The following is a 26,212-nucleotide window of genomic DNA, read 5'->3' on the forward strand; positions in this document are numbered from 1 at the left end:
TTTTTAAAAAATTATAACTAAGCTCAGAATTAAAAGGAACCATGTCTAGAGAGCAAAGGGAAATAGGTCAATAATGAATCCACAAAGACTCTCATTAAGTAAATTATTAAAATGTAATTTCTGGAGGTGAAAAAGACACAATAACGAGTTAAGATTCATTAAATGGCTCAAAAGCAGATTGGAGATGGTGAAAGAAAAGAATTGGTGATCTGGAAGAGAGTTCAACTGGAAAGATCCACTGAGGAATAGAGTAAGAACTGAAGACAGAGTGGGGGGTGGTGTTTGACTCAGTGTTGAGACATTGCTTTGGGACACTTGCATCCCATTTCTGAGTGCCTGGGTTCTAGTCCTGGCTCCACTCCTAATTCCAGCTTTCTACTAATGGGCACTCAGGCAAACAGCATTGATGGCTCAAGTAGTTGGGTCCCTGTCACTCATGTGGAAGAACTGGGTTAAGTTCTCAGCTCCTGGTTCCAGCTCCATCCTGGCTTCTATTGTGTAAAGCATTTAGAGGGTAAACCAGCTGATGAGAGATCTGTCTCTCTTCCTCTCAAATCAATAAATACAAATCTAGAAGAAAAAAAAAAAACTTCTGTAAGAATTAAATGATGAAACAGGTGTTTGGGGCTCAAACGATTGGGATGCCTGCATTCCATATCACAGTGCTTAGGTTTAAGTCTCAGCTCCATTTCTGATTCCAGCTTCCTGATAATGCACACCCTAGGGGACAGCAGGTGATGGCTCAAGCTGTTGTGTCCTGGCCACCCATACAGGAGGCTTGGGTTGAGTTTCCTGGACCAGACTTGGCTGTGGCAGGCATTTGAGGATTGAACCAGCAGATGAAATATTTGTGTGTGTGTGTGTGTGTGTGTGTTGTCTGTTTCTCTGTTTTTCAAATAAATAAATAAGTAAAAGAATTTTAAGGGGCAGGTGCTTAGCACAGTACCTAGGTTGCCGCATGGGCTGCCTGAATCCTACATCAGAGTACCTGGTTTGATGTGAGTTCTGCTTTAAGTCCTAACTCTGCTTTTGATCATTTCTGGCTAATGCACACCTCGAGAGGCAGCAGATGATGGCCCAAATACTTGGGTCCCTGCCACCCATTGGGAAACCTGGATTGGGTTCCTAGCTCCTGGCTTTTAGGCTGGCCCAGCCCTGGCTATTGCAGGCATCTGGGGAGAGAACCAGCAGATGGGTGGTCTGTCTCTATCACTATCTCTCTGCCTTTCAAGAAAAATAGGGGAAAAAAGTAAAAAATTTAATTAGGTGGCACAGTAAAGAATGTTTAACATAAAAGGTGGCAGTAAAGGAGAAATAAACAAAAAAGACAGGAAACAAAAAAAATAATCAAATGCAAATGTAAACCCATTTGGCTCAATAATTATATCCATTGTGAATGGTCTGTAAGAACCCCAAAGAAAAGACAGAAATTGCCAGACTGGATTTTAAAAAAATGAGATTCAATGATAAGGTGTCTGCAGGAGACATTTTGATCAAATATCACAAATATACTAATAGTAAACTGATGGATGGGGTGGCGCTGTGGCACAGTGGGTTAAAGCCCTGGCCTGAATCTCCGGCATCCCATATGGGTGCCGGTTCTAGTCCCGGCTGCTCCTCTTCCAGTCCAGCTCTCTGCTATGGTCTGGGAAAGCAGTGGAAGATGGCCCAAGTCCTTGGGCCCCTGCACCCACGTGGGAGACCCGGAAGAAGCTCCTGGTTCCTGGCTTCGGATCGGCAAAGCTCCGACAGTTGCAGCCATCTGGGGAGTGAACCAGCAGATGGAAGACCTCTCTCTCTCTGTCTCTACCTCTCTCTGTAACTCTGTATTTCAAATAAATAAAATAAATCTTCTTTAAAAAAAAAAAAAAGATGGAAAAGATGTATCATAGAAATAGTAACCATAAGAGGGCTATAGTGCTAGGCTAATATCAGATAAAATAGATTTAAGTCTTCCCTCTTCATAAAAAAAAAAAATGCTACTAGCAGCAAAGAGGGACATTTAAAACATTTTTATGTACAGGGCAGATGCTGTGGCACAGCAGGTTAAGCAACCACTTGGAATGTCCAAATCCCATATTGGAGTGCGGTTTTCGGTCCCAGCTACTCCACTTCTGATCCAGCTTCCTGCTCTCACACCTGGGAAAGCAGCAGATAATGAACTGTGTTCCTGCTCCCCATGTGGGAAACCAGGATTGAGTTCTTGGTTCACTGTGTTAGCTTGGTTCCAGCCCTGGCTTTTGAGAGCTTTTGGGGGGGAGGGTGTGAAATTTTTTAGTTTTCTTTATTTGTTTATTTGAAATGCAGAGTGTCAGAGAGAGAGAGTGAGCATGGGAGAGAGTTTTTCCACCCACTGATTTATTTGCCAAATGCCTGCAAAAGCCAGGACTAGAGCAGGCTGAAGCCAGGAGCCAGGAACTCTATCTATGTCTCCCACATGGATGGCAAAGACCTACCTTGTTTGAGCTGTCACTGCTGCCTCCTGGGTCTGCAATGGTGAAAAGTTGGAGTCAGGAGAAGAGCTGAGTGTTGAACCCAGGTATTCTGATATGGCATGTGAGCTAGGCAAACCACCTGTCCCTACCTGACTTTTTTTCTTTTTTTTTTTTTTTTTTGGACAGGCAGAGTTAGTAAGAGAGAGAGAGACAGAGAGAAAGGTCTTCCTTTTCTGTTGGTTCACCCCCCAAGTGGCCGCTAAGGCCAGTGCATTGCGGCCTGCGCTCTGGGCTGATCCAAAGCCAGGAGCCAGGTGCTTCCTCCTGGTCTCCCATGCGGGTGCAGGGCCCAAGCACTTGGGCCACCCTCCACTGCCTTCCCGGGCAACACAGAGAGCTGGACTGGAAGAGGAGCAACCGGGACATAAATGGTGCCCCAACAGGGACCAGAACCCGGGGTGCCGGTGCCACAGGCGGAGGATTAGCCTAGTGAGCCGCAGCGCAGGCCCCTATCTGACTTTTTTTTTTTTTAATTTTTTTTTTTAGTTTTTTTTTTTTTTTGACAGGCAGAGTGGACAGTGAGAGAGAGAGAGACAGAGAGAAAGGTCTTCCTTTGCCGTTGGTTCACCCTCCAATGGCCGCCGCGGCCGGCGCGCTGCGGCCGGCGCACCACGCTGATCCGATGGCAGGAGCCAGGAGCCAGGTGCTTTTCCTGGTCTCCCATGGGGTGCAGGGCCCAAGCACCTGGGCCATCCTCCACTGCACTCCCTGGCCACAGCAGAGGGCTGGCCTGGAAGAGGGGCAACCGGGACAGAATCCGGCGCCCCAACCGGGACTAGAACCCGGTGTGCCGGCGCCGCTAGGTGGAGGATTAGCCTAGTGAGCCGCAGCGCCGGCCCCCTATCTGACTTTTAACAATTTGTTTATTTGGAGGCTGGCACTGTGACCTAGCGGGTAAGCTGCCACCTGCAGTGCCAGCATCCCATATGGGCGCCGGTTCTAGTTCTGGCTGCTCCACTTCCAATCCAGCTCTCTGCTATGGCCTGGGAAAGCAGTAGAAGATGGCCCAAGTCCTTGGGCCCCTCCACCCACATGGTAGACCTGGAAGAAGCTCCTGGCTCCTGGCTTCGGATCAGCATGGCTCCAGCCATCGCAGCCAACTGGGGAGTGAACCAGCAAATGGAACACCTCTCTCTCTCTGCCCCACCTTGTCTCTCTGTGTAACTCTTTCAAATAAATAAACAGATCTTTTTTTAAAAAAAAGTTCATAAAAACATTAAAATGTGTTTGAAAGGCAGAGTGAGAGAGAGAGAAAGAGCGAGCATGCACTTCCATTCTCTGGTTCACTCTCCAAATGACCACAGTAGGGTTGGTTCATTCCACAGATGGCCAGGGCTGGTACAGTCGGACGTCAGGAGCCCAGAACTCCATCTCGGTATCCCTTGTGAGAACAGGGGCCCAAGCACTCAGCCTTTGCACTCACAGCAGCAAGGAGCTGGATTGGAAGCAGAGCAGCTGGGACTTGAATTGGCACTCAATATGGGACGGTGGTGTTGCAGGTGTAGGCTGAAGGCTCTGTGCCACAGTGCTGACCCCCTTCTCTGAGGTTTCCATGGAAACACTCTGGCTGCTCTGCCGTGTATAGACAATGGATAGGCAGGAGGAACAGAGGAAACCAAGTCTGTGGAATGGGTTCCAAATGGCTACAGCAGGGATAGTGAAAATAGTCACATTGCAGGTGTGTTGCAAAGGTGGAACCAACACGATTTTCTGGGAGCTGGATGGGGTTCAACAGAAAAAGAAGAGCCAGTCATGGCACCAGAGTCCATTTTGCTGGAAGAATTTAATGAGATGGGAAAGGGGGAGGAGCAAGTTTGGTCAGGATGGTCAGGAGTTTAGGCTACGGGCTCTGTGAGTATTCAAGCAGAAAAGTCCCACAGGCAACTGGACGTTGAGATCTGGAATCCCAGAACACATTCTGAACAGGAGATTCCTGTGATGTTAGTATGTACAGAATACATAGAGCCAGAGGCAGGATAATGCCAGCATCCTGGTACAGTGAGCTAAGCTGCCTCCTTCAACATAAACATCCCCTATTGGAGCACGGGTTCAAGTCCCAGCTGCTCTACTTCCAATCCAGCTCCCAGCTAAGGCACCTGGGAAGGCAATGGAGGATGGCCCTAGTACCTGGGCCCCTGCCATACCCATGTAGGTGATCAGATGGAGCTCCAGGCTCCTGGCTTTGGCCCAGGTCAGCCCTGGCTATTGCAGCCATTTGGGGAGTGGACCAACAGATGGAAGATCTCTGTCTCTCTCTGTTGCTTTCTCTCTCTTCCTTTTACTTAGGTAAATAAAATCTTCCTTTAAAAAAAGAGGGACTGGATGAGATCACAAAGGCATAGACATTGGGCTCCCAATGTGGATTCGGGAGACTGGGAGAAAAACCAGTTGACTGGGACTGGCCAGTAGAGCCGCTGCCTACAGTGCCAGCATTCCATATGGGCACCGGTTCGAGTCCTGGCTGCTCCACTGCCTGGGAAAAGCAGTGGAAGATGGCCCAAGTCCTTGAGCCCCTGCACCTGCATGGGAGACCTGGAAGAAACTCCAGGCTCCTAGCATTGGATTAGCCCAGCTCTGGCCATTGCGGCCATCTGGGGAATGAACCAGCAGATGGAAGACCTCTCTCTCTCTCTCTCTCTCTCTCTCTCTCTCTCCTTCTGCCTCTCTCTGTAACTGCCTTTGAAGTAAATAAATCTTTTTTTTAAATTTCATTTTTAGTTTTATTTGAAAGGCAGAGAGATAGACAGAGATCTTCTATCTGCTGAGTCACTCCTCAAATGCCTGCCATAACCAGGGCTGGACTAAGCTGAAGCCAAGGAACCAGAATGCCATCCAGGCCCCCGACATGGGTGTCAGGGACCTAACTGCATGAGCCATCACCTGCTGCCTCCTAGAATGCACATTAGCAAGAAACAGAGCTGAGACTAGAACCAGGCACTCCCACTCTGATAAGGGATGCAGATGTCCCTAGCCGGGACCTAGCTGCTGAGCCCACAGCCCACCCCAATTTTCTGTTATTCTAATCTGTACTCTCCCTGTCTCACAGTGTCTTTTCCTTTCTGTTTTATCTTTGGAGGCCAGGACAATTCTGTAGCTTGCTAAGAAACTGCCTTTTCTCAGACTTGCCTAAAGATATCCAGTTTCCTGCTAATGCATGCCCTAGGAGACAGTGGTGATGGCTCAAGCAATTTGGTTCCTGCCACCCACATGGGAGACAGCCATTGAATACTGACTGCTGGTTTCAACCCGGCTTCTGGGGACCGAACCATGGGTGTGAGCTCTCTCCATCTCTCTGTCTGTGTCTCTCCCTGTGTGTGTCTCTGTCTCTCTGCCTCTCAAATAATAACAATAAATTAAATTAAAAAACAAAAGCCAATGTGCTTAGAGTTGGGGCAATGGACCTTGAGAGGCCCGGAGAAACCCCCAATGCAATTGAGCAAACCAACATGGGAGGAATGGGTTTCATAGCTTGTCCAGTGACCTATATTTCATGTTAATTCTTTTAAATCTGAAACAACTTTGCCTTACTGTCAATCATTTGCAATGTACAGAGGAAGAACAGCCAGAATTTATAATTTGTTTCTTTGTTTTGAACACAAAGAATTCCTTCTTTTCTTTGGCAAGGTGTGGGGAGCCGGACTCTCCCTTGGGCTGTGTACAGGAAGAAGGGGCCACTTAGAGAAGGGAGTAAATTGGCCGATCCTTGAGGTTACCCATTTGCAAGGCCAAGACAGAGCTGTGTCATTTAAAATGGGGAATCTGGATCTACCAGAAACCTGCAAAGACCTTTCAAGGTCTCTTAAGAGAATCGTGTTCCTGACCCTACTGGAACAAAACATGCTGGAGGGTCAGGACCAGAGCCCCTCTGCTGGAGAACCCAAAGGGCAAGTGCTGTAGAGACAAGGGCGTGGAGTGCCCGCCACCGGTACCCCCGGGTGGGGGGTGGGGGCAGCATCATTCCTAACCGAGGGGGAGGGGGAGGGCTGTGCTGGTTGCTGGGAGGGAGGCTTATCATTCCCTTTCCCTCTGAAGGTTCAGCCTATGAACTGAAGTGATGGTGCACAGACTAAACAGGAACCAATACATGTACCTGTTAAAGCAAAGCTCTGAGACCAGGACATGTCTGAAATGAGGGATTTCCTGGGCCACGACAGGCCTGGCCAGTAAGTAAGGTGGGTTCTGGGACAGTTAGCAGCAGCCCCCATGGGTGCCAGGGCTCCAAACAGTTGGGAAAACACACACCCAATCTAAAGATCCAGGGGAAGTCAGGGATCCACTGCTGACCTGAAACCAAAGTGGACGGGGAGCCAAAGGAGCAGGGTTACATGAGCACTGGGTAGGGAGGGAGAGGCCCTTGTTTTTTCTGGACTGCTGGTGGTAGAACTCAGAGGGTCCTGAGGGGGTTCCAGGTAAGGTTTAACATGTGAGGGTAATTCAAAGAGCTTGTGGAAAATGGGACTAAAAGATAAGTTTATTATTTTGTGCCCCCCCCAAATTGAAATCTTCAAAAAATTGATGGAAGATATGTATTGTGGAAAAAATGCATAGGTTTCAAAAATTTTGCAGCCAAATAAATTTCTTTCCATTAATTTGAAAGACAGAGTGAAAGAACAATGGGAGAGAGAGAGGGAGAGGGAGAGTTCTTCCATCCAATGGCTCATTCCCCAAATGGCCATAACAGCTGGGGCTGGGCCAGGCCAAAGCCAGGAGCCTGGAACTTCATCCAGGTCCACCCTTGTGGGTGGCAATGGCCCAAGCTCTGCTTTCCCAGGCACATTAACGGGAGCTGGATTGGAAAATAGAGTAGCTGGGACTTGAATCAGCACTGATATGGGATGCCAGTGTCACAGGAGGCAGCTTACCCCCACTGTGCCGCAATTCGGGCCCCAAAATAAACGTTCTTTATTTCTTAAAAATATATGTATTTATTTGAAAGGCGGGATTACAGAGAGAAAGGGAGGGAGGGAGGGGGAGAGAGAGAGAGAGAGAGATCTTCCCCTTCGCTGGTTCACTCCCCCGATGGCCACAATGGTTAGGGTTGGGCCAGGCTGAAGCCAGGAGCGGGAAACTTCATCTGAGTCTCCTATGTAGGTGGTAGAGGCCCAAACACTTGGACCATCTTCCTCTGCTTTTCCCAGGCCATTAGCAGGGAGCCGGATCAGAAGTGGAGCAGCTAGGACCAGATCCCTTATGGGATGCTGGTGTCGCGGGTGACAGCTCTTTACCCACTACGACATAATGACAGTCGCCCAAAGTAAACTTTCAGTTTTGTCTTCACAAATCCTTTGAAGTACTCTCCTTACTTTAAAGAATGTGTAACAGACTTGGCCTTTTCAGCCTACAGCTGAAATTAATACAGCTTGCTAACTGATTCTCTTCCCCTAGTCATTCTTCCTTTCCACCCTCCAGTAATTAAATCCAGGCCATCCCAGCTGTTACACCTGCGTCCCATACAGGAGTGCCTGTGGTGAGTCCAGCGTCCTGCAAGTGCACACCCCGGGAGGCAGCAATGGTGGCTCAAGTATCTTGGTGCCTGTCACTCATGTGGGAGACCCAGGTGGAGTTCCAGGCTCCTGGCTGGGGGCTAGCCAGTTCTCCAGAGACAGGTTTATTCAAGAACCCAGGAGTGTTGGGGGAAAGTGAATATTTGTCTCAAACGGGGCTTCTCCCAGTTCTCAAGTTAGCAGAACTTGTTAAATGAGGAGGGGGGCTGGGGGAGGTCAGGGCGAAGAATGGGCTCCCTTGGTTGTCAGAGTCCCAAGCTTGGCTCTGATCTTTGCCTCTGTACCAGTTAGCTGAGGTCTCCTTGACCTAAAGCTTGACTGTTTATGGTTGCTGGTTGTAAATTCCTTTGATAGTGGACTTTGCCTCAAATTCCTCTCTCAACTGACATCTGGCAATTCTAGCCATTTCCCTGCAGCTAGTCTGGAGTTTTTATGCATTTATTATTTACTTGAAAGGCAGATGGGACCAGTGTTGTGGCTGTGGCATAGCTGATTAAGCCACCACCTGAGTCTCTGGCATCCCATATGGGCACTGGTTCAAGTCCCTATTGCTCCATTTCCTATCCAGCTCCCTGCTGATGCGCCTGGGAAAGCAGTGGAAGGTGGTCCAAGTGCTTGGGCCTCTGCACCCCCAGGGGCGACCAGGATGAACCTCCTGGCTCTTGGCTTTGGCCTGGCCCAGCTTCGACCATTGTGGCCATTTGTAGAGTGAACCAGTGAATGGAAAATCTCTCTTTCTGCCTCTTCCTCTCTGTAATTCTGCCTTTCAAATAAATTAATAAATTCCGCCTAGCGGCGCCGGCACACCGGGTTCTAGTCCCGGTCGGGGCGCCAGATTCTGTCCCGGTTGCCCCTCTTCCAGGCCAGCTCTCTGCTGTGGCCAGGGAGTGCAGTGGAGGATGGCCCAGGTGCTTGGGCCCTGCACCCCATGGGAGACCAGGAAAAGCACCTGGCTCCTGGCTCCTGCCATCGGATCAGCACGGTGCGCTGGCCGCAGCGCGCCGGCCGCGGCGGCCATTGGAGGGTGAACCAATGGCAAAGGAAGACCTTTCTCTCTGTCTCTCTCTCTCACTGTCCACTCTGCCTGTCCAAAAAAAAAATAAATAAAGTAAAATAAAATAAATAAATCTTAAAAAAAAAAAAAAAGCAGATGGGAAGGGGGCAGGAATCTTTCATCCTATGATTCACTCCCCAGTTGCCCACAATAGCCAAGTTTGGGTCAGACCTAAGCCAGGAACCAGAAACTCCATCCAGGTCTCCCACAGGGCTGGCAAATACCCAAGGACTTGAGCCATCATCTGCTGCCTCCCAGGGTGTGCATTAGCTGGAAGCTGGATTGGAAGCAGAGGATCCCAGGCATTTGAGTATGGAATGCAGGTGCCCCAAAGTGACTTAATTTGCTGTGTCACAACACCAGCCCCACCTGGAACTCTTAAGCAAGCATTATGTATCTGCTGAGTTGAAGATAGCTTTGATAGATACAAAGTCAGCAGTTAGTTTTTGTCAAGCAGGATGTGGAAAGAGAAACTGTTTTCACTTTAGTTGTAGTTATATGGGCTGTTGGGGCTTGAATTAGCAGATAGAAGATTTGTCTCAGTCTCTCTGCCTTTCAAATAAATAAAAAGAAATTAAATTTAAAAAACATTTAGGACGTTTTTAAAGAATTTTTTTAAGGATTTATTTCTTGATTTGAAAGGCAGAGAAACAGAGAGAGAGGAAGGGACAGAGAGAGATCATCCATTCACTGGTTCACTCCCTAAATGGCCGCAACAGCCAGGGCCAGAGCTGCACCGATCCGAAGCCAGAAGCCAGGAGCTTCTTCCATGTCTCCCACACGGGTGCAGGGACGCAAGCACTTGGGCTGTCTTCTACTGCTTTCCCAGACCATTAGCAGGGAACTGGATTGGAAGTAGAGCAGCCAGTGTCCATATGATATTCCAGCACCACAGGAGGCAGCTCAACCCGCTGCACCATGGAGCCGGCCCCAGTGTTTTTCTCTTAACAAATGTATTAGTGTACATAGGCATGAAAATCTGAAACAAAGTGTGAGATTCCAAGAGAGTGGACTTTGTGTGGAGTTAGACAAAAGGAAGAGACCTGGGCTCCAGGGTGGACAGGAGGTGTTGAGGTCCTGGATGTTTGTAGGGAGGAACAAGGACTGTCTTGTTATGTAGATGAGTCTCCTAGGTAGCAGCCACTTGTGGTACCACCTGCCTGGACCTGGTGTAGGGCCCTCCAGTCTCTTCTTACTTTGGCAAGGAGAGTCAGAAAGGAGACATCAGAGAGCAAAGCCTCAGCTTGCACCTGCTGTCCTCTTGACTAACGTAGGTGAGTGTACATTTCTAAAGGACCACTCTTCAATGCCTGCAGTGGTCTGCACTTTCAATAGCCAAAGAGAAATGTGTCAAATATTTTGGGAGTGGTATTTTGATCTCCCTCATGGGTGTGGGGAGAGGGCAGCCCATTTGTGTAGCATCTACCAATTTCCAGGGTGTAAACATATCCCCCTAATTGCTCACCACAGGCTACCAACATCGTCTGCGGCTATTCCACAAAATTCCCACAAACCAAACAGTTGGCTCCAGCAGGCTCCAGCACACCAATGGTAGGGGATTGGCATCAAAGAATCCTGAGGGATTCATGTTAGGGAGAAGCCAAGTGACTTCAAGAGGGGAGAGACAGGCACTGACAGACTGAAACAATGTGGGCCATCTTCCACTGCTCTCCCAGGCCATCAGCAGGGAGCTGGATCGGAAGAGGAGCAGCCGGGACTTGACCTGGTGCTGGAGACAGAGGCTTAGCTTAGCCTACTACACAGCGCCAGCCCTGCTACTCAGCTAGATAGAGCTTCCTGTTAATGCACCTGAGAAGCTGCGGTTTGTTAGAATATATTAGGTCACTGAGGCCTAAAACCCCCAAACCCAATGAAACTGGGTGCAGATAGATAATCGAAAGGCTAGTGGAATGTTTATTATAAGCACAGGAAAGCCCGGGACACTCCAAACTGTGAGACAATGCATTGTAAACTTCACCAAGGAGGCACCTTATTAGGGTCCATGTGGTGCTCTGCACCGCCTCCAGCAGGCAACTTATTTTATTTTATTATTTATTTTTTTTTATTTTTTGACAGGCAGAGTGGACAGTGAGAGAGAGAGAGAGAGAGAGAGAGAGAAAGGTCTTCCTTTGCCGTTGGTTCACCCTCCAATGGCCGCCGCGGCCGGTGCACCGCGCTGATCCGATGACAGGAGCCAGGTGCTTATCCTGGTCTCCCATGGGGTGCAAGGCCCAAGGACTTGGGCCATCCTCCACTGCACTCCCTGGTCACAGCAGAGAGCTGGCCTGGAAGAGGGGCAACCGGGACAGAATCCGGCGCCCCAACCGGGACTAGAACCCGGTGTGCCGGCGCCGCTAGGTGGAGGATTAGCCTAGTGAGCTGCGGCGCCGGCCTCCAGCAGGCAACTTAACGAGGGACTGCACCCACCCAGCTGCTCCACTTCTGATCCAGCTCCCTGCTATGGCCTGAGAAAGCAGTAGAAGATGGTCCAAGTCCTTGGGCCCCTGCACCCGTGTGAGAGTCCTGGCTCCTGATAAGCTCAGCTCCGGCTGTTGCAGCCCTTCAGGCTGTGAACCAGTGGGTGGAAGATCTCTCTCGCGCTCTCTCTTCCCCCACCCCCGGTAGCTCTGACTTTAATAAATAAATAAATCTTTTTTAAAAACTAAAATAAATAGAATTGAGTACACATTGCTATAAATGCAAAAAAAAAAAAAAAAATGTCCAGACTCCCAGATACAGTCTGCTTCTTATAGTAATAATGTAGATTTAATGTAAAACTCCTGGGGCCAGTGCTGTGGCATAATGGGTAAAGCCACTGCCTGCAGTGCCAGCATCCCATATGGCTGTCGGCTTAAGTCCTGGCTTGCTCCAATTCTGATCCAGCTCTCTGCTACTGCTCCAGCCTGGGAAAGCAGTAGAAGATGGCCCAAATCCTTGGGCCCTGCACCCTCATGTGAGACTCAGAAGAAGCTCCTGGCTCCTGGTTTTCAATGACCCCAGCTTCGACCTTTGTGGCCATTTGGAGAGTGAACGAGTGGATGGAAGACCTCTCTACCTCTCTCTCTGCCTCTGCCTCTCTGTAACTCTGTCTTTCAAATAAATAAATAAATATATCTTTAAAAAATGTAAAACTCCCTCTGCAAGAGTTTTACCAGTGTATCCTAAAAGGATGGGGGCAGGGTCGGATTACAGGAAGAATTTGCATAAGAAAGCCTGGCCGCTGGGACCCAGATTAGAAAGTCGGGGCCAGCAGCCCACCCAAAGCTTCACTTAGCCAGCTGAAGAAGTGATTCTCGAGGTCCCACTCTCCGGGAGCCAGCCCATGCCCCCTCCGGGGAGAAAGCAGCTGGAATCTCAGTCTTCAGTCCTGGACAAAGGCCCTAGGAAAGTGGAGTCCTGAGCACTGCTCACAGCAGGGAGGGAGAGAACTAGAAAGGCTTTGTAAGACAGTTTGAGTAAGGTTGCAAATACCTGTGGGATAAAGAGCAGGAAGTCCAAGTTGAAGGGGCTCAGGTTTGGTGCTATGCTGTGCTTACAGGGAATGAACAGAGGAAAAAAGCAAGTCATGCGCATACCCGGGTGCACAAATCAGAAAACGGTGACTGTGAAGAGGGTTGTTGAACTTCACTGCCAGCAGTCCTGCCTGGTGGTGGTCTTCGGAGCTCTTCCAGGTAGGACAGGCTCATTCTCTATGTTATTGTTGCAGCCTTGCCTTAAGATGGCAAATTCAACCACTGGATTGTCTCTGGCATCTTTGCCTGTGAACTACGAACAGGGCCAAAGAAGGACCTAGAAGCAAAAAAGTGGCAACCGTCATTTTAGGCATTAATTCTGAGTTCTTCTTGGGCTTGGGGGCAAACGATTTCAGATCTCAGACTTTATTTTCCGCCATTTGGAGTAAACTGAGTACCTTTGTTAAAAGCTCACTTTGGAGGGCAGCCACTGTGGCACATCGGATTCAGCTGCTGCTGTGCCCACATCCTGTGTAAGTGCTGGGACTGACTGCTTGGCTGCTTCAGTTCCCATCCAGCTCCCTGCTAACGCTCCTGGACAGCTGCAGATGATGGTCCAGTGCGTGGGCATCTGCCTTGTTTGAGGGAGACCTGGATGAGGCTCCTGGTTCCCTGGCTTCAATCTGGCCCAGTCCTCGCTGTTGCAGGCATTTAGGGAGTGAACCAGCAGATGGAAGACCTCTCTTTGTCTCTTTCTCTCTCTCTCTCTCTGTCACCCTGCCTTTCAAATAAATAAACTGTATTTTATTTATTTTAAAAATAAAAACATTTATCTTAAAAATATTTAAAAATATTTGAAACAGAGTGATACAGAGAGAAAGAGAAAGGGGTGGGGTGGGGTGGGGTAGAAAGAGGTCTTCCATCTGCTGATTCACTCCGCAAACGGTTGCAATGGCTGGGGCTGGTCCAGGTCTAAGCCTGGAGCTTGGACCTCCATCTGGGTTTCTCACATGGCTGGCAGGGGCCAAATACTTGGGCCTTCCTCCACTGTCTCTATAAGGCTGTTAGGTGGGAAGTGAGATATGAGCTTATGTGTGTGTGACAAAGGCCTAAAGACAAGACATCTATGTCCAGCACATGCGTCTGCATCTCAAAGTCAGGGGCAGCCCAGTATTCGCATCCTGCCCTGCCCCCTCCTACCTGATAACCTGCCAGGAGGAGATGTGTGAAGACAAAGACCCATCTCCTTAAAAATCCAACCCCCACCACCCCCACCCCCGCCTCAACAGGACGGTGTGCTCAGCCCTCTGCCTCTATGCTGAGTCGCCAGCCTGCCTGCCCAGGTGTAATCTCTCCATTCAACCATGTAACCTTGCTCCTCCCTCCCAGTCCGAGCGACTGGGCACTCTCAGGTCCTGTCTAGAGAGGTGCCCATCCATTCTTGTGGATGTCCCTTCCCTAATAAACTTCGCTATTTTACTTTTCTACTACTCTCTGTCTCATGCCTGAATTCTTTCTTGCGCGAAGACAAGAACCCTGCCATTCACTGGTAACAAGGCCACCACAAAACACACCAAACACTGGAGTAAGGGACAGAGTTTATGGGGGAAACCCGACAGACTGGAGGGAAGGGGCGAGCAGAAGGAGAGTATAAGAGAGATCAAGAGAGAGATAGATCAGGAGACAGAAAGGGAGAGAGAGTCAGTGTTCAGGAACAGGTCCTTTTAAAACTGCCTGAGGGCCAGCAAGGAAGAAGGAGTAGCTAATCTCATTAGGATGGGGGTGGAGCTTTGCCACCAGTGGTTGGGCTGTGTGGCCACCTGGCTTCCAGCAATTGGTGGGAGGGGCGGGGCTAAGCCTAGGATGGCACCATATAAGACTGTGCCATTTTACTAACAGCTTCCCCAGGCACATTAGCAGGGAGGTAGGTCAGAAATGGGGCTACTAGGACAAGAACCAGAACTCTGATATGGGATGCTGGCATCGCAGGCAGCAGCTTAACCTACTGTGCCATACATTGTCCTCAGTAAACAAGCAAACAAACAAACAAAAAAACAGGGGCCAGCACTGTGGCGCAGTAGGTTAATCTTCCGCCTACAGCACCAGCCTCCCATATGGGTGCTGGTTCTAGTCCCGGCTGCTCCTCTTCCAATCCAGCTCTCTGCTGTGGAAAACAGAAGAAGATGGCCCAAGTCCTTGGGCCCCTACACCCATATGGGAGACCAGGAGGAAACACCTGGCTCCTGGCTTCGGATCAGTGCAGTTCTAGCTGTTGCGGCATTTGGGGAGTGAACCAGCAGAAGGAAGACCTCTGTCTCTCCCTCTCACTGTCTGTAACTCTACCTCTCAAATAAAATTAAATCTTTAAAAAAAAAAACCTTCATTTTTGAAAATTCCACCAAGAGTAGAAAATATTTTGTAATAAATGGCAATGCCCTCACCCTAACTTTGCTACTCTGAGAGTAGGATGGTTGGGGCCATCACTGGGCACCATGTGAAAGTCGCAGCAGGAAAGCCCACATTCTTGCAATGCCTGCTTCCAAGTCCTGGCTGCTGCTTCTGATCCAGCCTCCTGCTGTGCACCCTGGCAGGTGATGGCTCAAGAACTTGGGTCCTTGCCACCTGCATGGAGACTGGGCTGGAGTTCCAGGCTCCTTGTCTCAGCCTGGCCCAGCCCTGGCTGTTACAGGTGTTTAGAGAGTGAACCAGCTGACTGAGGATCTTTCTCTGCCCCTCTGCCTTTCAGAGAAAATGAAAAGCTAAAAAAAAAAAAAGGGGGGGGGGGAGGAGATGGACAGAAGTTCCTCCCAGGCCCAGTGGTTTAAACAGAAGCCCCGGCTTCTCCACCCTTTGGCCTTTGTGCTCAGCTTTGCATTCATTGGTGGCTTCATGACACCTAAGGGATGAAGGACTCCATTTGGGGGTCTCTTGCCCCTAAAAGAAAGGGGGCTAACAATAGGAGTAATCAAATATTCCTATGACATTATTACTTTTTTTAAAAAGATTTATTTATTTGAAAGGCAGAGTTACAGAGAGGCAGAGGCAGAGAGAATGATCTTCCATCTGCTGGTTCACTCTCCAAAAATGGCTCCAACAGTTGGAGCTTTGCCAATCTGAAGCCAGGAGCCAGGAGCCAGGAGCTTCTTCTGGGTCTCCCACGCAGGTGCAGGGGCCCAAGTATTTGGGCCATCTTCCACTGCTATCCCAGGCCACACAGAGAGCTGGATCAGAAGTGGAGCAGCCAGGACTCAATCCAGCACCTATGTGGGATGCCAGCACTGCAGGTGGCGGCTTTACCTGCTATGCCACAGGGCCAGCCCTGGTGACTCTTAGAAGACCTGGGCTGAATGAAGCAAAGGTGAAAGCACATTTTCACCTTTGCTCACTTTTGTGCAAACAGCAAGAACCTGGAGTTAGTCTCACATGGCATTAAGGCTGGGCAGGCCCTAGGGATGGCCTTACTGGTCCTGTCCTGATGTACAGCGGGGGAAAATCCCACCCAAAGTCCCCCAGCCCTTTGTGCCTAGCCTTTCTGTCTTCTGTTAACAACTTGGTGTCTTTGATGAATTCTGGAAATTTTCAACTGGAAGTACAATTGGTTTCTGCCTATAATTTTTAGATTGTGTCCTGTTTACATAATTTCCCCCAAAAAAATTCCAGCAGAGGGCAGCAAACTTAAATATGGATCCCAAAGCATAAACCAGTATTTTTCAAAGATTTATTTATTTGAAAGTCAGAGTTACACACAGAGAGGAGAGGCAGAGAGAGAGAGGTATTTTATCTGCTGGTTCACTCCCCAATTTGGCCACAACAGCTGGAACTGCACCCATCCGAAGCCAGGAGCCAGGAGCTTCTTCTGGGTCTCTCATGTGGGTGCAGGGGCCCAAGGACTTGGGCCATCTTCCACTGCTTTCCCAGGCCATAGCAGAGCTGGATTGGAAGTGGAGCGGCTGGGATACAAACCGGCACCCATGTGGGATCTGCATCTACCATCTCTCGTTTTGTCCACTACTACCACCTCCAACAGTAAGATCTATTCTTGATGTCTTTCAGTGCATTACTATGTGTGGGAGCTGGGTATTATGTATCTCATTTAATCCTCATAACAATATATCACTTTGGAATTACATATTATCCCGCTTTATAAGGGAGGGATTTAGAGAAATGAGACATCTTCCCAGGGTCCCACATCTAGGAAATGTGAAGGTAATTTTAAAAAGTACATGGAAAATGGAATTGAAAGATGAGTTTATTTTGGTGCAAAAAAGTTAAGATCCATGGCTGACAAAGGACCTCTAAAAAGCTCATGGAAATGTGTCTTAGGAAAAAAATGATGCATGATTCTTTCCGTTCCATTTTCCATGAAGTATCCTCTCATTCAGAAAAGGAAAACACACACTTAAACACACACTGCCTCTTAAAATAGGTGGTAGGGCAAGAGAGTTATGGAGTTACAGAGAGGCAGAGAAAGAGAGGTCTTCCATCTACTGGTCCACTCCCCAAATGGCTGCAATGGCCGGAGCTGTGCCAATCCAAAGCCAGGAGTTTCTTCTGGGTCTCCCATGCAGGTGCAGGGGCCTAAGGACTTGGGCCATCTTCTACTGCTTTCCTAGGCCATCAGCAGGGATGCTGGATCAGAAGAGAAGCAGCCAGGACTCAAACCAGTGCCCATACAGGATGCAGGCACTGCAGGTGGTCGTTTTACCTGCTTTGCCACAGAGCCAGCCATCTGCAGCAGTGGCTTTTGTGTGGCTCCTGTGTGGTCTCTGGCCTCAGGCTCCTACTGCTCATCTTGCACAGCCAGTGGGCCTCTCTGCCCTTCCGGTAGAATCATTAAATACTCACTCTTCTCCAGTTGCTCACTGCTGTGGGACTGCTCTTCCAGGTTACCTTACCCCTCACCACCGTCGGATCTTTGTTCAGACTTCATGAAGTAGAGCTAACCTGCCCCCTCATTGTACTGCAGTGTTATGGGAGGAGCAGTGAGATGAGCCCACGCTCCTGTCCTGGTGTCTATAACACTTTACAAGACTGCATACAACCATGAGAGTTAGAATTGGAATTTTATCTAAGTAAGGAGAAGAGAAGCTCTGAACAGTACTATTGGGAAAGGCTGGTAGAAAGAGACCAAGCTGGGGCCTGCACTATGGCTTAGTGGGTAAAGCCTGCAGTGCCAGCATCCCTTTTGGGCACCAATTTGAGTTCCTGGCTGCTCCACTTCTGATCCAGCTCTCTGCTATGGCCTGGGAAAACAGTAGAAGATCGCCCAAGTCCTTTGGACCCTGCACCCATGTGGGAGACCTGGAAGAAGCTCCTGGCTCCTGCCTTTGGATTGGCCCTGCCCCAACCTTTTTGGACATTTGGGGAGTGAACCAGCAGATTAAGATATCTGTCTCTCCCCTTCTCCCTCTGTAATGCTGCCTTTCAAAATAAATAAATAAATCTTAAAGAAAAAAAGGAAAAGAGTCCAAGCTGCTGAGGGCTCGAAGTCTAGGGGTATTTTGTATGCTTTATTATCTCCAAGGAACAAAGGTGAACAAAGGCAATGGTTATACATTATTTACGGTGAAGGGGGAGGAAGTGGCCTTAGTGGAGAGCTTTCTAGCTTGTTTTTATGGAAACCTGATCTTGTCACTGTAAGGTGTCTGGTGCGTAACAGATCTTCCCAGGCAGACGAATCAATTAATTCACAGGCTTTTATTGGGATTCCGCTCCCGGGCGAGGTTCCCCAGTCCAAACAGTGCAACAGAGCAGGGGCCGGGGAAGTCGCGCGTCAGAGATTGGGAGCTTGACACTGGTGGTTGGGCCAGGTCACCTTGATAAGTGTTCCTTACAATGGCTTCCATCTTGTTCTGTTTATTGTTGGGAAGGTGGCTGCAGTCTGTAGTGTTGGGGAGGAGCTGTGGGGTGGCCTTAGTCTGGCTTCCACTTTGCTAGCTCTATGCTTTTCTAGAACACTCTGTACTTTTCTTATTTATTTAATTATTAGAAGGTTCAGGGGGAGGGAGGGAGGGAGAGAGGGAGGGAGAGAGAGAGATATCTTCCATCCACTGGTTCCCTCCCTGATGGTCGCAACGGCCAGAGCTGGCCCAGGCCAAAGCCAGGAGCCAGGAGCTTCCTCATCCAGGTCTCTCTTTTGGGTAGAAGGAGCCTTCTCAGCTGCCTTCCCCCAGGACATTATCACAGAGCTGGATCAGAACTGGAGCAGCCGGGACAGGCACCCGTGCCCATATGAGATGCCAGTGTCACAGGTGGCTTTACCTGCTACACCACAACGCCTGTCCCTATAATCCTGTGATAACTAGCTATGTAGGTGGTGGTAGGGAGAAGGCAGCTGGCCATATTGAATATTTTCAGCCATGGGGTGTCTGGGCAGTAGCTTTGCTACAATGGGGACAGACATCAGAGGAGTTTTAGGAGCATCCGAGGGAGGGTGCGGTGACAGAGTTCCCTAGCTCTCCCTGGCCTTATCTGTAGTAGTTTCACTCACATATATATTCCCCCAGGCACTTAGTTACTGTAGCAAAAATAATTGCGAGACAGATGGGAAAGTTGAAAGCCTGTACTAATTAAGGCTGCAATACTGAAGATGCTAGTATCTCAAATTTCACAATACCCTGCCCAAGGTGGAGTAGCTTCAGGCCTGCCCACTGCCTGTCCAGAGCCCACCTTTACCTTCCTCTTGCTTTTCCCACTTCAGCGAAAAAGCCCTGTCATTCCTCTTCTGCGGGACTATATTTCTGTAGACTCTTATCTCCTAGACCCGGTTAAGGAATTGGAGAGCTCAGAAAGCATGAGGAAGTTGCCCAGAATCAAAAACAACTGAAACCAGGCAAAGCGTGCTTCTGAGAGATCACACACATACACTCCCGCCTTGCAGCCACGGTCAGAGCAGTGTAGGAGGCGCGGCAAATCAAACTCAAAGGCGGCCACGGGTTCCAGTACTAGGTCCAAGGACCCCAGGCTAAAAATCAGAAATGGAGCTGCTCTGTTTGGACAACCCTTAGTCACCAACCGAAACTCGACCTGAGAAATCAGGAGAGAGAGGGGGCGCCAATATCATGATAGTGAAGTCCCCGCTGCCTAATCCTTACAAAAAGCGAACCTGACGGTACCCCGATGCCCACTGTCCCGGTGTCTCCCGGTCCCCGCCTTCCAGGGAAAGCTGCTTGGAACGAACACAGGTTCCTTCCTCCCTGGCTGTATTTCGTGGGACGGCGGCGAGTTAGCCTGATCGCAGTTACCAATCAAGGCCCCGCCCTCGCCCCATGACCTTCACCTGTGGAACCCGGAGCAATGGCTAACAGGGCCTCCGGCACGGAGAACGAGCGCTCTACACTGCAAGCAAAAAAACAAAAAAAAAAACCTGGAGCTTGCTCTGGGTTCCTTGCGAGGGTAACTCAAACCTACCAGGAGGAACCAGGCTGCGCGAGACGTCGGGGCCGCGGGGCCGCCCGGCGCACCTGGCGCGCTTACCTGGCCCACCTGGGGCGCCCATTCCCCGCGGCGTCTGCCGTCGCGGCGCCCACCCCGGCCCAGCCCCCCCCCCCGACGGCTCCGCCCTTCCTGCCGGGAGGAGGGGGCCCTCCCGAGAGTTTGGTTTGAACTTTTGAACGCACCAATCCGCGACGCGCGCCCCGCCCCCTCTGCGCGCCCGGGGCGGGGTCCCAGGGCCGTCCTCGGACGCGTGGCCGGGGGCGCGCTATAAAGGGCGCTCCCGGCCAGGTCGCCCTCGCAGTACTTCTCCCCCGGACTCTTTGCTGGTCTGTCAGTGGGAGCCCTTGTCGCTGTCCCCTCGCCTCCTGCAGCGCCGCACGTTCTTGCAAAGCCCCATCATGGTGAGTGGGGATCCCGGGCGGTAGCCTTGCGCGCACACCGCGCTTCAGGCCACGCCGGCTTCCTGGTGGCCGGGCTGACGGCGGTGCGGGCCGGAACACGCGGCCCGGGCCCGGGCCCGGGCCCTGCCCTCGGGGGTGGGAAGCAGAGACCCTCCAGGTGGAGGGAGGGCAGGGAACCCTCACGTGGGGCCCCGGGGAGTTGAAGCCACTGGAACTCCCCGTCGCCAGGGCTGGGGGACCCGCGCGCAGCCTCCGCACGGGGCCCGCACTCCCCGCGCCCTGGGACTCGCTGCTGAGTCCGCGGCCCCGGCTCCTCGCCTGTCCACCTGGAGGCCGCCGGCGAGCTCCCCGGTAGGGAAGAATTAGCTGTCACGTGTCGGAGCCTGCATTTCTCCTGTTCATGTAGTGGCTGTTTATAGCTGAGGCTTCAGGCAGGTTTAAAAAAAAAAGTCCACGAAAAGAATGTTTTCTCTTGAAGCCGCAGAGTAAACTGGCATCGACCGTGAGTTTGAGTTTGGTTTCCCTGTGCGCACAAGTTAGCATTTTCTGTGGATGGCCCAGAGACGGTGAAAACTGTTATATCCCTGACGATATCTGGTGGCGGTCGGCCCTGTGGGCCAACAAGTATTCCTGTGTGGAATGTTTCAAAATAGTGTCTTTGAAGAAAGGAACACTGTTGTACCTGAGGTGTGTGGCTTTCTTCAAAGGCTGACTACGGCTATCGGAAAACGAGGGCTCACTCTTTAACAAGTTGCCTGGGATCGAAACCCTAAAAGCTACCCGTAAAACTGACTCAAAGCGAGGCTGGGGCATTGGACGGGGTTCAGACGCTCATTCTGGACATCTCGTATTAAGAGTTCCAGTTTCCTACTAACCCAGAACTGGGAGGCAGCAGGTGATGGCTCAAGTGGTTGAGTCCTTGTCACCCACACGGCAGACCCAGGCTGTTCCGTCATTTGGGGATTGAACCAGCAGATGGGAGAGCTTTCTCCTTATCTCCCTTCCTCTCACCTTTAAAAAAAAAAAAAAAGGCACTGGCGGTGGGGTGAGGGTAGGAGGGCTGTGGCATAGAAGGTTCAGCCTCCACCTGCCCTGCCAGCATCCCATATAAGCACCGATTCGAGTCCCGGCTGCTCCACTTCCTATCTGGCTCCCTGCTAATGTGCCTGGGAAAGCAGAGGAGATGGCCCAAGTGCTTGGGCCCCTGCACTCATGTGGGAGACCCAGAAGAAGCTCCTGGCTTCAGCCTAGCCCAGCCCCAGCCATTGCTGCCATTTGGGGAGTGAACCAGCAAATGGGAATCTCTCTTCCTTTTTCTCTGTCTCTGCCTTTCAAATCTTTTTAAAGCACTGGGACTGCTCACTGGGCAGCAGACCTGTTTAGACAAATGCAGTTATGGAAACGGCTCATCCATCACGTCACCTGGGCCTCACTTCGTGTACAGGTGGCCAGTGGAGAGCCACTGACAGATAAGCTTCCAGAAAGCAGCTTAGACTGTCGGGAGCAGGAAGCTCCCAGTAGGAGGAGCACTGTTAGAACCAGGGGACCTTGCGCTTGCCACTTCAGGAGGACTGTGGAATTTCCAAAGTCCAGTCCAGGTAAACGTGACGCAATGGTAAATAGCGTTGGGCTCTTCAGAACAAGCGAGTCAGCTCTCCCCCAGCCCTGTAGCTGGGCTGGCTGACCCCAGGTAATCCCGAGCCTTGGCTGGGGGCTCTGATTGCTCTATCTTGTTAGTTTACAGAGTCTCTGGTCAGTGCCTTATTTTATTGTGGGAAGGGATTCATTCAGTCACTTGCATATGACTCTGTTCAGCAGGAAGTAAGAAAAAACAGGTATTTCCCCACTGTTCTGGAAAGCATGGCCTTTACAATGCCGGAAATCTATGCCCATTTGCTCGGAAGTGGCTCAGGTCTGAAAGTACCAATGAAGCCTGCTAACTTGCCGCACGCCTCTCCCTTCCTCGGGGGGCTAAAGGCTGCCTCTAACCACTGTTTTTAAGCTGCAACTCACTGCTGCTTGTCTGGCATTTTCTCCCTGAGTCATATGGCTGTGTGTACTGGTTTAAGCTGGTTTTAAAGGAGAGAAGGAGAAGCTCTTGTCTCCCAAAGAATAGGATTAAAGAGGGCTGGGGATGACCTCAGTCCTTACACAATCAAAATGAATCAGAGCCGGCTGCAGGGGGAGTTTTGCATTAACCTAAGGGATCAGCAGGCGTGTTTCCCAGGTGCTGGTGGGGAATCTATTGGTAACAGAACAGTTTGTGTTAGCCTGAAATGGTGGAAATCCAACCTTGAATATTTACTGTGGCCACAAAGCCAGGGTCTGGCATTGCCTCGTGGTTCATTAACATAGCTTCAGTCTTCCAAAGCAGTTTCTCTTAATTAGATTTCTGCTTGTGAAATAGTCCCTGGGCAGGAGTAGCCTCTGGAAAGGTGGTGATCTGTCTCAAAGGTTAATTAGTCATTTAGGCGTGAATCATTCCCCGGTGGCTCATCTGATGTGTCATTTTCTTTTTCCTTTCTCCCTCCCACAGCGTGAGTGCATCTCCATCCACGTCGGCCAGGCTGGTGTCCAGATCGGCAATGCCTGCTGGGAGCTCTACTGCCTGGAACACGGCATCCAGCCCGATGGCCAGATGCCAAGTGACAAGACCATTGGGGGAGGAGACGACTCCTTCAACACCTTCTTCAGTGAGACGGGCGCTGGCAAGCACGTGCCCAGGGCCGTGTTTGTAGACCTGGAGCCCACGGTCATTGGTGAGTTGGCCTCCGTGGCCTCAGTGAGAGCCCCGGGTGCTGGGACAGGTCTGGGACAATTCTGTGAGGGGGGAGCCCCTGGCACCCCGGGGCCCTGCAGGCTGTCAGTGACAGGTGGCTGGTCTGCTTCCCTCTTCCAGATGAAGTTCGCACCGGCACCTACCGCCAGCTCTTCCACCCCGAGCAGCTCATCACGGGCAAGGAAGATGCTGCCAATAACTATGCCCGCGGGCACTACACCATTGGCAAGGAGATCATTGACCTCGTCCTGGACCGAATTCGCAAGCTGGTGAGCACAGTACTTTACTATGTAAAGTGGGGTGGGCGTTTTCTCTTGCAGAGACCAAACTATAAATTTCAAGGAGACTTGTGCAGCTCACTAAATTGACTGGCTTCTCAGCCCCCTGGCCCTGGGGAGGTGCTTTCCTCCACCACTAACCCCCCATCCCTTCTCTCTGCGTCTCCCCAGGCAGGTCTGGGCACTGTGCTCACCCAGCTTTGAGTTTCACTGACACATAAGGCCATTCAAGCCACAGACGCTCCTTAGGACATCTGGGTTACACCGAGTGTGTAGGTGGCTGACTCCTGCATGTAGCTCATTGATCAAACTCGTTAAAAGAATCTGGGCTGGGTGCCCTGTGTTAACACAGGAAGGTCAGAGCTCAGGACGCCTGTGTAACCCTGATGAGAAACGCGGGAACCTTCCCACAAGGCCAAGGGTGGAGTCGGGAGCTTCCTGTCTTTTCTGCTTGGAGCTCCAGGCAGTATGACCTCATTCCTGTGTGGGACCTTGAGGAGGTGGCACTAGGATCCCTGTCATTAGGAGCCTGGCAGTCAGATGACTCAGATCTCAGGTATGCGAGCAGCTTGTAAGCAGTTAACCAAAGTCAAGTGTGAAGCCTGGGCAGAGCAGCTTGTTAGGAAAATCACATCATCCCGGGCCCAGTCGCAGCTGGTCTGTTCCAGAAACAACAGGAGCCAGGCAAGTTCATGGCTTCCTCCTTCCACAAATGCTTAGCAGCAGCTTCCCAGCAAAATGGGGTAATGGTTGCTTTGCTTGGACACCAAGCTGCAGTTACAAAGATTTGGAGACCTACCTTTAGGGACAAATACACCTAGTAAAAGCTATTTCAAGGGTCCAGGTGAAGTTCATTAACTACCCAGACAGCTGTGTGTGTCCTGTGGTGCTGGTGTGTTGTCCCCAGGGTCCTAGTGCATGTGATGGGTAGGGCAGGGTCTGCCCTGCACCTTGCCCTCTGTCTAGAGACAAGCCAAGAAGGGTGTCCCACCCACATGAGCACCCTTGAGGAGTGACGGTTGTCAGCTGAGGATCTCTTTTGGGAAGTCCAAACTGCTTTTCCAGCATAGCAGCCGGCTACCCAGAACAGCCCCCAGCACCTGAGGTCTCAGACTTGGGATCGGAAGTCACCTGGCCAGCTTAAGCAGGCATGCGAGGCCCGTGCCACACTGTTCCAAGTCCTCGCTGAATGCTCTGCGCCCCGAAGCAGATTGTTTTTCTCACTTTATGAGGTCACCAGTCACACGGCGAGGGACTGGCCGAACCGGATCTAGACCCAACACCAAGCCATAGGAACTTGGCAGTTCCAACATATTCCAGCCTGGAAAGAAAAGGCTGCCAAGTGTGTGTAAGATCCAGGCACTAGGCTGGGAGTCCCAGGCCTGCCCTTGGGTCGTTCTCCCAGCCTATAAGCAGGTGTGAAAGAGCTCACTTTTAAATGGCTTATCTAACAGCCGCAGGCCCCTCCCCTCCCACACTCCCGGGAGCTGTGAACTTTGTCCGAGTCACTTAGACCTGAGAAGCTGGTTATGACTGCTCTCAGCAAATGTACTTCAGGAGAGTTTTAAATCACAATCGTTGTGATCAGGGGCTCCCAGAAGTCCCCCTCAGCTCTCACCAGGGGTCCCAGTACTAAAATGGAAACTCTTTCCTTTGCAGGCTGACCAATGCACGGGCCTGCAGGGCTTCTTGGTTTTCCACAGCTTTGGTGGGGGAACTGGTTCTGGGTTCACCTCCCTGCTGATGGAACGCCTCTCTGTCGATTACGGCAAGAAGTCCAAGCTGGAGTTCTCCATCTACCCAGCCCCCCAGGTTTCCACAGCTGTGGTGGAGCCCTACAACTCCATCCTCACCACCCACACCACCCTAGAGCACTCTGATTGTGCCTTCATGGTAGACAACGAGGCCATCTATGACATCTGTCGTAGAAACCTCGATATCGAGCGCCCCACCTACACTAACCTGAACCGCCTTATTAGCCAGATCGTGTCCTCCATCACGGCTTCCCTGCGGTTTGACGGAGCCCTGAATGTTGATCTGACAGAATTCCAGACCAACCTGGTGCCCTACCCCCGCATCCACTTCCCTCTGGCCACATACGCCCCCGTCATCTCTGCTGAGAAAGCCTACCACGAGCAGCTTTCTGTAGCAGAGATCACCAATGCCTGCTTTGAGCCGGCCAACCAGATGGTGAAATGTGACCCTCGCCACGGTAAATACATGGCTTGCTGCCTGCTGTACCGTGGCGACGTGGTTCCCAAAGATGTCAATGCTGCCATTGCTACCATCAAGACCAAGCGCAGCATCCAGTTTGTGGATTGGTGCCCCACTGGCTTCAAGGTTGGCATTAACTACCAGCCTCCCACGGTGGTGCCTGGTGGAGACCTGGCCAAGGTGCAGCGAGCTGTGTGCATGCTGAGCAACACCACAGCCGTGGCCGAGGCCTGGGCTCGCCTGGACCACAAGTTTGACCTGATGTATGCCAAGCGTGCCTTTGTTCACTGGTACGTGGGGGAGGGCATGGAGGAGGGAGAGTTTTCTGAAGCTCGTGAGGACATGGCTGCCCTGGAGAAGGATTACGAGGAGGTTGGAGCAGACAGTGCCGAGGGAGAGGATGAGGGTGAAGAATATTAACCTGTCTGCACACGCTGCTGCTGTTTGTGTCTTATGAAGCTGTCAATAAAAGTGATGTTTGCATATTAAATGCTGGCTCCAGTGTCACAATGATTACTTGATCCGACCCGTGCGCAGCAGTTGGGATGTTTGAGCTGGCGCCACCCGATAATCACCGGCTCAAGTGTGTCCCGTGGTA

At 50.9% G+C, this 26,212-nt stretch overlaps 1 protein-coding gene across 1 annotated transcript; it reads left to right on the plus strand.

Moving 5' to 3' along the window:
• The first annotated feature begins 20,239 nt into the window (after nt 1–20,239).
• LOC100357567 (tubulin alpha-1C chain) lies at nt 20,240–26,104 on the plus strand. Its single transcript, XM_008256416.5, has 4 exons — nt 20,240–20,343; nt 22,880–23,102; nt 23,243–23,391; nt 25,060–26,104. The coding sequence occupies exons 1-4, from the start codon at nt 20,341–20,343 to the stop codon at nt 26,032–26,034; spliced, it is 1,350 nt and encodes a 449-aa protein (XP_008254638.1). The 5' UTR covers nt 20,240–20,340; the 3' UTR covers nt 26,035–26,104.
• The last annotated feature ends 108 nt before the right edge of the window (nt 26,105–26,212 follow it).

The sequence above is a fragment of the Oryctolagus cuniculus genome, chromosome 11, assembly GCF_051225735.1.
Source record: "Oryctolagus cuniculus isolate XC-2025 breed Fujian yellow rabbit chromosome 11, ASM5122573v1, whole genome shotgun sequence".
Classification (NCBI taxonomy): domain Eukaryota; kingdom Metazoa; phylum Chordata; class Mammalia; order Lagomorpha; family Leporidae; genus Oryctolagus; species Oryctolagus cuniculus.

Excerpts from the sequence above, each read along its gene's own strand:
- LOC100357567 (XM_008256416.5), top strand. Across the intron at positions 23,103-23,242 it reads CCTGGAGCCCACGGTCATTG|ATGAAGTTCGCACCGGCACC; the intron begins GTGAGTTGGCCT and ends TCCCTCTTCCAG. Across the intron at positions 23,392-25,059 it reads TGGACCGAATTCGCAAGCTG|GCTGACCAATGCACGGGCCT; the intron begins GTGAGCACAGTA and ends TTTCCTTTGCAG.